Below are 11,466 nucleotides of genomic sequence, written 5' to 3'. Positions count from 1 at the left end.
GGGATGTGGGACTTTCAATGCTGATAATGGGGCAGTTTTGGGTGAACTGTGATGACCAGTTATCCTAATGGACCCAGAATGAGGTCCCAAGGAGAGATGAGGCCCTGAGAGGAGCAAACAATGGTGTTTTACTGTGGGCAAGAAAGAAAAAAGGCCGGAAAGTGTGAGACTTATCTTCTCAAAACTAAACTTGCCCTTTAATTGAAGTGAAAATTCTTCCTTCTCCCTCCCCCACACTTTCTATCTTGTGTCTAATAGATCAGATATGTCCCCTTTGGGGTTGGCACGTTATGAAGGTGGAAACATGAGGGCAGGAACAGCAGTTCTGCTTGGCAGATGAGGGACGACAGCTCAAAGTAGTGCACAGACCTGCCTGTGGGGCATGACTCACTGACACTTCACCCACTTGGCTGGGAGGGGAAGAGAGAAAGGGAACTAACAGTATCTGCTTTTTTCCTCCAGGGTAATTCTTGCTATCAGCCTATTAGGTCAGAATTATATTAGCCTGTGTTATTTATAAGGAACCTGAGACTCAGAAGGTCAAGCCGCCTGCCCAGCATTACTTAGCTGCTGAGCAGGAGATGAAACGTTTCGTCATATGGGTGCTTGTGCCTGTTGCCTGGACACAGCCCTGTGACCTCACCGATCCGCGCATGTATGGGACCTGCAAGGGAAGAGGCAGGGAGGAAGGATATGCGCTGGTGCCCACACACCAGAGTAGGAATAAAGGCGTCAAAAATGCAGAGCTCCTGCGCGGAGACCAGCATCTCCCCTCCTCCAGGAGCAGGTTTACACATTTAATAGAGACATGTGGGAACTTAGACTGAGCCGTGTGCCAAATAAATGAGATGTCCTGAAAATGGTGCTGGGGAGGCTGAGGGCGGGTGGGGAAGGAAAACCAGTGAAAGGATTAGACATCTGATGGCTTCTCTTTAGGACTATAACCCCAGGCTCTCAGGATATTTCTGGACTGACCCCATCTGTCATCAAAGTAGGCTCTGGCAAAAAATAAAAAGTGTTTAAATTGCAAAATGAAGCCTACTGAAAAGAAGACAAATTGGCTAGAAAAGGATACCGTAAGCCAAGTGTCACGATTAGAGTGGTGTAATGACAAGCAGAGTTTGGAGTCACATGTTCACAGTCACTTATTAGTTGGGAGCCCCTGGGCAAGTGACTTAATCCTTATGTGTCTATACAAGATAGAAATATTAACACCTTGTGGGCTGGTGGGGAAGCTCTGGGCCTCAGTTTTCTCATTTATTAAATGGGGATAACAACAGTACCCATCTCATTGGGTTGTTGGAAGAATTAAATGAGTTTACACAAGTAAAAACAGAATAACGTCTAATGCACAGTAAGCATGAAATAGGGGTTAGCTACTACCATTAATAAAAATAATAAACAAACTAATAATTTTGTCCATAGCATGTGTTTTTCTCTGACGTTATCTTGTTTGTTTGTTTTTTAAAGTTCCATGAGGCAGAGGCTCTATGCCTAGTTCACCCCAGGACCTAGAATGGTGCCTGGCACACATAGTACATTATGGCTCCCTTCTCCACTGCATCGCTGCAATTACTCTTTCGAGATAACCCAGGACCATCTGCTGCCAAATCTGAAAGACAACCCATTCTCCATTCAGCACCTTGGGTGAATTCTTTAAAACTGAATTAGATCGCACTCCCGTTTAACACACTTCAATGGACATCCTTGCATTGAGAATAAAATCTAAACTAGTTTTCGTGGTTTACACGTCCTGTATCATCTGGCCCTTCTGCCACATTATGTGGGTCTCTGTTCCAGTGCCACTGGCTCTGCATAGTTCCTAGATCATGCTCTCAGCCTCAGGACCTTTGCATTTGCTGTTCTCTCTGCCTGGACTACTAAGTTCCTTTCATGGCTGGCTCCTTCTCTGTACAGGACAGTAGTTAGAGACAGATTGTGAAACCAGACTGCTTGGGTTCCAATTCTGGCTCTACACTTACCTGTGTGAAGCAAGTTACTTAACTTCTTTGTGCCTCAGTTTCCTCATCTTAAAATAGGGATAAAGGAGCGTACCTCATCAAGCTGAATTATGGGAGCTAGTGGATAAAGTGCTTCGAACAGGGCCTGGTACCTGGCACGCACCACCACGATCTCCTTTCAGCTTAAACACGGCCTCTTCGGAGACCTGGTTCTTTACCAGAGCACCCAGTACTCATCCTAATTTGTAAATATTTTATTTTTCTTTACTACTTGTGCTCTGTGAAGACAGGGAATTTGTCTTATTTACTAGTGTATGCTCAGAACCAGCACAATGCCTGCTACAGGGTAGTTACTCAGTAAGTCTATGCTGAATAGTTAAAAAAGTAGTTATTCTTATTTTCGTACCACCTGCAAGAAAGGTCAGGTACTGTGCCAAGGCAGAAAAGAGAGCTGGGATTTGTACCAGGGTTCCAACCACGTGCCTCGGCTGAATGGGGAATAGTTATGAGGTGTTCTGTAAACAAGTAGGTACACCACTGATTTTAGTCTCTTCATCCAGATTTTATTCATCTGTCAGATCTCCTAAGGCTGCATCTTCTGACTGAAGTTCCCTCCACGCCCACCCACCGTGGCGAAGCTGGAGTGCCCACAGCGCTCTGTGTGCATTTCTTAGCTGAGTCCTGCTTTTATGCTTCTGTACTGTTTCTCCCAATGCCGTCTTAGCTGAGGATGCCCTGCCCTTGACATACGTTCCTGAGCTCCACGCCCACTGCTGGGCCCACGGGACATGCTCAGTATGAGCTTGGAGAGTGACCACGGCCACGGCCTTTTCAGGAAGCTGGCCTGGGGCAGCTCTGCATTTCACACACTTTCATGGAAGAGATGGTGACGACAGGAGGGAGGTAGGCCGGCTGTTCTCTTACCTGATCTGTTGCAGCCGCTGGGGGCAAAGCCGTAGACAGTGAGAGCATGCGCAGGGAGGCCTCCAACTGCTGGGGCGGCAAGAAGAAGTTGGGTACCACGACAGGCTCGGGGCTGCTGTGGCAGTTAAGGGACACAAACACCTGGAAACCTTGACCCTTGCCAGACCAGCATCTGCACTGACTCAATCACCCCTGTTCGGGTTTTTTCTCTCACCTGGTTCTGCCCGTGAATCTGAATCCTTTGCTCAAGCGGTTCCCTCTGCCCGGAAAGACCTCCCCACTCCTAACAAAGCTTAGTCTATGCTCCCCAGGGGTCAGTTCAGATGCCGCCTCCTCCAGGAAGCCATCTCCTAATCTCAGCCCACAGCCATCCCTCCTTCCTGATCATCTAGAGCAGAGTCGGCAACACAAGATAATCCTTGATGAGTGAGTCCGATGAGTCTCAGTGTGTTTCAATATTCCCTCAGCTTCTCAAAGGCAGAGATGCTGTAGTTTCCTTCTGTTACCTTGCTACTTCCCTAGAGCTCCACAGGAGGCTGGGAGGTGGCAAGCATTGAATGCTACTTGCTGAGGGCTTGCTGGCCAAAAGCTGACCTGTTAGAAGTCGGTCAGACAGGGAAGGTGGCTCCAGCGGCAGTGCCATAGATTGGGGGGAGATGCCTGGCCCCGAAGGCAGGTCTGTCCTCCCGGTTGTTCTCTGGTCACATCCTGAAATGAGAGCTCTGCCTGGGAGGACACAGCTGGTCCCCCCAGTCTGGCCCTTGGAGGCAGGTACTAGACATTGCACGTCTCCTCCGTAGCCCCTGGAGATAGCCAGGATTGTGTTGAGAACATGGTGTTCTACGAATACTTGTCCAATCAAAGCAGATTCAGTTTGGGAAGGGAGGGAGGGGGCTATTTTGATGATCTAATTTTTTGTTTCTGTTTAATAAGCTAAGTATGGTTTTGATTCAAATTGGTTTATCATCATTCTTCCATGCTAGACTTTGAACTCCAAGAGGACAGAGATATAATCTCTCTTTTCATAGCCATACTCCTGTTACCTGGCTTAGCACCTGGGACACAGTACGTGTTCAACACTGAATGAATGAAACGCATCGTTTCCTGCGTTGGTTCAAGTCCCTGCCTCTTCTTCCGAGGGCCTATTTGTGATCACTGCTCCGTCAGCTGATGCTGTGGGGGAAGGAACAGCTTTCTGGGAGGTCAGGGCTGTGTCTGCAACACCGAAGCTCCGCCTCTCAGCCCATCGCCTCCTGCCTTTCTAAGGGTCCTGTGCCAACAGTAACCTCTCCCTTATTAGATAACTTCAGGAAACTCCACTTGTTATGCCTGTTTCTTCACCAGTAAAATGGATGTAATAATAGTACCTTTCGTTTTGAGGATTAAGAGTTTATCCAGGCGAAGTGCTTAGAATGGTGCCTGGCACACAGCAAGCACTCAGTAATTGTCATCTCCTCTTGTCTCCGGTTAATGGGGAAAAGGGACTTGTTCTCACTGTCCTTACACTGGTGCCCTCACCCACGGAAGTCTGCCTTCCATTCCCCGCTTTGCACTGTGAGTACAGGTCAGGCCGGTGAGTACTGGGCCGGTCTTAGGTGTCAGGGCCGACCACTGCTCCCTGACGCCCCCACACCGCCTCTCCTGCTCCTCTTGGGGTGTCTGTTCTGCCTGCCCCTACACAGTGGTGATCCCTGGGGCTGTCCTGTGTGTGGGCCTCTTTCCACGCTCTCCCTGCGGCCCTTATCTATTTCCAGACACCTACCCTGTGGCTTACAGGCTCATGTACAAAATGGAAATCTGCTCTTCGCCCCAAACGATCTTTATGTGCTGTTCCCTATCTAGTACATGACATCACTACCTAGTAACTGTGACAGAAATCTCTAAGTCATACTTTTCCCCTTCTTTGTCATCCTCTGCCCCTCCCTATCTAATCCTCGCAAATCTCGCCCACTCTTCATCATAAAGCCATCTATGCTTTAGGTCAGACTTTCTTCATCTTTTATTATTATTATTGCAAGTTTCCTACCTGGTCTCCTTGCTTCTGGTTTCCCCTGATCTAATCCACTTTCTACAGGGAACTGGGTGACTTTTCCAACATGTAAATCTGACCATATCACACTTTTGTTTACAAGATAACATCTACTGAACACTGTGTACTAGGAACTACATTAGGTAGTTTTTATCATTCATTTTAATTTTCACAACAACCCCAAGAAAAGTTCTACTATTTTAAAGATAAGGAAGCTGAAGTGTAATTTGCTTGCCGCAGAGTCCAAGCACCTTAGGCAGGCATAAAAGGCCCTCGAAGATGCAGCCCTGCCGCACCTCTCACCGTGCCACTAACCCCTGGGCTCTAACTGCAGTGAACTGCGGCCCACAGGCCAGGTTCTGTCCCCTGGCTACGCCTCTGCACACAGTTTGCTTCCTCCTCTCTGTCCACAGAAGACCTAGTCATCTTTGAGGTTCCCTCTCATGCCTCTTACTGGGAAACCTCCAAGCAGAGCTCTGGCAGCTTCCTTCTCTTGCTCCTCAGCATTTGGTCCATGTCTCATCACAGCACTTAGAACAACAAACTGTCATCACCTGTCTCCTACCTCATACTGGGAACGTCTTGAGGTCAGGTCTGGTTCAAATCTCTGTCCTCAGCACGCAGCACAGGGCCTGGCAGTACTTGTTTTTCGAAAGAATAGGTGGGAAGGTCTGAATTGGGGCCTGTGACTGCTCCGCCACTGACCACCCACTCTGAGCATAAGTAAACTGACCATAAAAGGCAGCGACGTCAGAAGCCAGGATGAGCAAGGCCAGGCCCGAAGTCTGCCGGAGGCCGTCTGCTTTCGTGCTCAGCTTCCAGGCATTCCGCTTTGAAGCCTTTCCCGAGACCCCATCCCTACCCTTCGGTTTCTCTCTGCCCTGCATCAGGGATCACGTCTGTGTGGTGTGTGCAAACGTTTCCACTCATGTGATTTTCTCAAGAATCCTGTGAAACTAAGATAGTTCAGTTCAATCTGTATTTACTGATCTCCACTCTGTGCAATGTCTAGTGCTGGGAACACACAAAACAGACAAGGCCCCTGACCTCCCTGGAGCGTATATGGTCTGGTGGGTAAGGGCTTCTTGCCTCCATCTAATAGGTGAAGAAGCTGAGGCTCATATGCCCGAAGTCACAAGGAGCTGGGTCTACAAGGGCTGACGTCACGCCCCCTGACTTCTAGTAGAGAAAGATCTCTATTCAGTCAAGCGGCTGCTTCGCTTACCAGCCACGCAATAACCCCTGCTTGTTGGATAGTAGGTGAGCTGATGAGACTGATCTGACCAACTGGTTAGGCTGCACATGAGGGCTATTGATGGCCCGAGTGGTTTCCTTTCCTCATAACATGTTCATCCGGATTTCAAAGAAGAGGGGGACTGCCGGCCCGGTGGTTCAGACGGTTGGAGCTCCGTGTTTCTAACACCAAAGGCTGCCGGTTCACTTCCCACATGGACCAGTAAGCTGTCAACCACAAGGCTGCTGGTTCGACTCCCGCAAGGGATGGTGGGCTGAGCCCCCTGCAACTAGCAACAGCAACTGGACCTGGAGCTGAACTGCACCCTCCACAACTAAGATTGAAAGGACGACTTGACTTGGAAAATGCCCTGGAAATACACACTGTTCCCCAATAAAGCCCTGTTCTCCTTCCCCAATAAAACCTTTTTTTTTAAAAAAAAAAAGAAGAGGGGGAATGTCAGGCGCCCCTTCTCCCCATCAACACTGCCACACTGGGGGGGCTTGGGCAAGTCCATTTCAACTGTGCCCACCTCCCCTCCCCTTGGCTCCATCATTTGGTTTTTTTCTTTTTTTAAATTAACATTAGGCAAGTCACTATAACTGAGCCTGTTTCCTTACATGCAAAATAAAAATGATGATACCGACCCTGAAGACTTGTGATGACTGAATGAAAAATGTATGTCAAGTTCCCGGCACCCAGTACATGCTCCATCAGGGGTAGCGTTCCTCTTTCCCCTCTCTGCACCCTCCATTTCTATTTCAAATGAGATTAATGGTCTCATTCCTTAGAGCCAGAGCCTTGCCTTTATGTGTAAAATGCCCAGCAGATTCATCAGATAAATCAGGCGAGGTGAGGCTAATAAATATGTTCCCAACGCCTACACCCAGTTCAGAGCATTACGCTGCAGAGCGCTGGTGTGAACGGGAGAATCGGCGCATCCTGCCATGCAGGTGTTTCCTGAAGGGTCTTCCCACACCCCTCCGTGCATTCCGTGAGGGTGGCAGCCTCTGCTCACGCTCTCACCAGGCTGGCCTAAGCACCAGCACCCAAAGTGCACAGAGACGGCCTAAGGGGCTACTTATGGGGAACATCAAAGGATACAGGAGGCGGCTCAGCTTTGTGGAAACCGCTGACCCAGATGTCGCCTGCTTCTGCCTGAGGTCGGGGCAGTGCATGGGTGGCCCCGCATGGTTTTCCCGTTTGGCCCGGGAGGCTAGGTGCAGAGGGAGTTCCTCAAAGCTATCAGCAGAGTCACTTAGCTCACTGGAGGCAGCTGCATCCTCAGCTTGGGCCCTTGGCTTGGGCTCCTGGTCCTGATCTGCCCTTGGGGAGCAGGGGTTGCTCTGTTGGGCTCCTGAGAGTGTCACGTGTCGGATGAGCTGAGGGTCTGCTGAGGCAGGCTCTCCAACCCTGGCCTCAGAGCCCTCACGCTCATAAGGAACACGATTTCGGCTGGCAGAACGCTGCCTAGGCTGGTGGGGGTTGACAGCCCTTTCTGGGCTGGACAGAAGGCTGCTTTTGACCTTGAGCTCCTCGCTGGGGCAAGGCTCTAAAGAGGGACAAGAGGCGCCTCCTACCCTCTGCACCTCAGCAGCCTGAAGGCTAATGATCTCACTTGTGTCCGACATGAAACTGGACCAAGGGCTAGTCTGGTCTGTTACGGTGGTGATCTCATTGAGTGTCCTGGGCTCAATGATGTCTTCTTCATAATCCTCATCGCTGTAGGCGGGGCCAGCCTCAGTGTCCTCACTGCTCTGCATCCTTGTAATGGGTACTGTGTGTCCCAGGGTCTCATGGAGCATTCCTCTGCCACTCGAAGTCTCTTCAAGAGTCTTCGGGAGAGGTGGGGACTCCGTGCCCTCATCTGGAGCTTGTGCCAATGGCAGGTCTGGAGTTGTGCTTCGTTCTTCCATCGCCTGATTGTCCTGAGCATCTGAGAGCGTGGGAACTTCTCTACTTCTACTCCTGGATCGGTGAGAACTCAAAGACGCTTGGGGATTCCTGGTAATCGTCTGCAGATCTGAACAGCAACAGATATCACTCTTACTACAAGGCAGGGCACAGACCACTCAACTTTCCCACACTAGCCTCTAGCTTCAGAAGTATTCTTGCAATCAGACTTTGGACAAATCTTAAAGACAGTTAAACCACCCAAGAGTCAGTGAAACTATATTCAAGGCAGTACAATTTCTAGCACTTTATTCTAATATCAGAAGACCAAAATCTAATCTATTCATAGTTGCGGTTACATCTGCAGAAACGCTTTCAGACACTATCTGCTCCTGTTCAGGAATTCTCGGGAGCTGGGAGTTCTGGCGGGCATGTTCATGCTTCCATTTACTTCAGTAATTACCTATATTAAAAACCAAAATGAGAATCCACTTATTTACCTATTTGATAACAGCTATTAGAACTATCTATTTTACCTGGAAAACAAAAGCAAGGAAATATCTATCACCCAGACGATAAGGCAGGGGAGGTTTACAGAGAAAGTGGAGGAGCGTGGTGTGTGGGGGAAAGAGCAGAGGCTTTGGAGCTGATCAGTCTTTGGTTCAAATCTACCCATTTTGTGGTCGCCAGCAAACTATCCTCTCTGAGCCTGTTTATCTTTAAAACGTGATTAACACCAGTCTTTCCAAGAGGTTTTGGCATAAGAATACATGGGCTTACATTGTATGGCACATATAAAGACAATAAATGGAAGCTACTAGTCACCTCAAATTGTTTTGGGGATAAAATGGAAGGGAATAAATTAATTAATAGGCCCAGTACATGATATATGTTTACATGATTATTTGAGAGGGGAAAGGAATTGGGAGGCAAATTTAACTCCCAGGGGTAGTGTCATGTCTCCCTCACAGCACCTAAGAGAGTGCTCAGCCTACAGGAGGTACTGGCTGAGTTTAATACATTAATTTTCAGGTCTCAACGGAGAGCGAGTAGATTTATGAAAATGGAACATCCCTACCTGCCAATAGGAACAGGAAGCAGGAAGCAGATTTAGTTGATCCCGGTCCTTTAGCCTGAATTACCCTTCTGTCGTGGAGCAGTGTTTCTGCTTTTTATAAACCAGCCCATCCTTTAAGGCCTTGCTCTATAGCATCTCCTCCAGGAAGCCCTCGCAGATGCACCAGCTAGATGAGATGACTAATCAGCTTTGTTCTATATGGAAGCACTTAAGTACATGTTATTGTGTAACTGTCTGTCTATATAATTCTCGCATCTGATTGTGAGCTTCTCAAAGGCAGAGACTATGCATGTCTGATTCTTCTTGCAATTTCAGGTCCCAGCAAAGGACTTGGCATATGGCTGTAGCATAAATGAAACCCCCATTCAGTAACACACTCCCAAGCCTCACTCATGCCTACTGTCTAATGACTTCTTCAAAAGCCTACTGAGACAGGATGGAAGCAGGGGGAGTTTGTTTAAACTGGTTTCCCCGATCCAATCATGTCTCTCTTTCAAAATTCACCCTCTGTTTGTGAAAAACCGTTCTCACCCTGTCATTCCCTTGCTTAGAACTCCCCATTTTCTTCCAGGATAAAGATTAAACTCACAAGCTTGCCTTCAAGTCCCTCCAGCTTCAATCCTTCAATTGTTTCCTCGCTCCACGTTTAATATACCCCTTTAAAGGGATTCCCTATTTGCTCTCACCTCTATCCCAAACAAGACTCCCTCTGTTTTGCTGTTATGCTTTCTTTCTGAGGGGTAATTTCTTTGGTTGACTATAGAATGTATGCTTGATAAAAGCACAGACAATGCCTGTCTTGTCCACCCCTGTCTCTTCTTGGAACTAGTAACACAACAGTGCCTGGCATAGTTGGTGCTCAATAAATAACTGACTGAATATTATTTCCAAGCAAATGGAAGCCAAAATACAGAGTACACCTCTGGGGCCCTGGCTACCAAAAGGTTAGATATCTGGGAAAAGAAGGTAGGAAAAAGGCTTGTACCTAATATTAATCCTGGTGGCTTCCCCCTCCCCTTAAACAGAGAAAATGGAACTTATTCATCCCTGTGTACAATTTACACATTTTCCTTGAGCAAAAATGACACCAACTAAGAGCTAAAGGTGCTGATTCAATTGATTTCTCAATATTCCCCAAAGCATGCCCAATATGTAAGTTTCTAGATTTCAACCCTGGATTCTGATTAATTTTGATGGAGCAGGACCCAGGAAAACAATATTTCAAAGTTAAGTCCCCCAGGTGACTGTCACATTCAGGCAAGTCTGAAAATACTTGTTCTAGAGCGACCCCTGTCTGGGCTGCACAGTGGAATCACCTGGGGAGCTACGAACAATCCTGACGCCTGGGTCCCACTCTCAGAGATCCCGCAGCAGCTGATCTATGGTGCAGCCTGGACGCCTGGATTTTTAAAAGCTCCCGCAGTAATTCCAATATACAGCCACAGTGAGAACTACTGCTTTCAGGGGTCTTTCAAAGGGTGGACAGTGGAGTACCAACATCTAGAAGCATCTGGGGTCCTTGCTAAAAACACAGACTTTTGGGCTTTGAAAATCAGAATTTGAGATATATCTATAAGTTGATTTTTTCTGAAAATAGCATGGCACAAGTTCAAGAACTGCTACTGAAGAACTCATCGAAGCCACCTCCCTCTTATTTTCTTTTTTTAGTTGGGGAAACTTCAAGAAGGGAAAGGGTATGCTCACAGTCAAATACTAAGTCCATGCCAGAAACCACCAGAGACCCCACCCGGGTGTCCTGTCTCTCAGGCCAATGCTCTTTCCACTGCACATGCTCCTGTGCCCTTTTCAAAAGGAAGACGATACATGAATAAGAAGGATGATGAAAGCTGTTGGTCTCTGTTGGTCACAAGGGCTTGCCTGAGGGCAGACATTCCAGTGCTTTTGAATATGCTCTCGGTGACCATAACTCAACAAGAGGGGCCCTGAGCCATACCCTTGATTAAGGAGCCGACTTGTAACACCAGATTGTTGGACTTCTCCAGGATGCACTGGCTCCCAGGGTCTAGGCTGCTAGCTCCTGGCGCATGACGGTCCCTATGGCTCTCCTGGCGCTGCAAGACGGTCTGAGTCTGAGGACTGAGGGGAAGTGCAGGCTTGGTGAGTTTCTGGCTGAAATACCGCTGGATCTGATCCAGCTCACTCAGATTCCTCCTGTAGAAAAAGGGGAGTAGAGGACAAAAGGGTCATTCACTGCGCTTACAAGCATCTTTTATGTTCTGCTGACATTCTACTGCCTGAGCGAGGACCTTAATACCTCTCACTTGGTCTGTTAATACTAAGGCCCCCCTCTCTCCAATCCCCCAATTCATCCTTCACTTCTCTGACT

General features: G+C 48.1%; 1 protein-coding gene across 3 annotated transcripts in view; it reads right to left on the bottom strand.

The window, feature by feature from the left end:
• C2CD3 (C2 domain containing 3 centriole elongation regulator) overlaps positions 1–11,466 on the bottom strand; it is a 114,242-nt gene that overhangs the window by 11,728 nt on the left and 91,048 nt on the right. The window contains exons 30-33 of one of the 3 annotated variants that reach the window (XM_088791577.1): positions 11,074–11,291; positions 7,253–8,171; positions 2,886–3,000; positions 532–664 (exon numbers count right to left, since the gene is read on the bottom strand). In XM_088791577.1, the coding sequence (XP_088647703.1) occupies positions 560–664; positions 2,886–3,000; positions 7,253–8,171; positions 11,074–11,291 (1,357 nt within the window). In that variant the 3' untranslated portion in view covers positions 532–559. Of the gene's footprint in view, positions 1–531; positions 665–2,885; positions 3,001–7,252; positions 8,172–11,073; positions 11,292–11,466 lie in introns of those variants that run through there. The other 2 variants (XM_074335778.2, XM_019744374.3) reach the window with 2 other exon arrangements.

The sequence above is a fragment of the Rhinolophus sinicus genome, chromosome 14 (assembly GCF_057876585.1).
Source record: "Rhinolophus sinicus isolate RSI-liver-muscle chromosome 14, RSI-T2T, whole genome shotgun sequence".
Taxonomy (NCBI): domain Eukaryota; kingdom Metazoa; phylum Chordata; class Mammalia; order Chiroptera; family Rhinolophidae; genus Rhinolophus; species Rhinolophus sinicus.
This window is presented reverse-complemented; position numbering and strand designations above follow the sequence as displayed.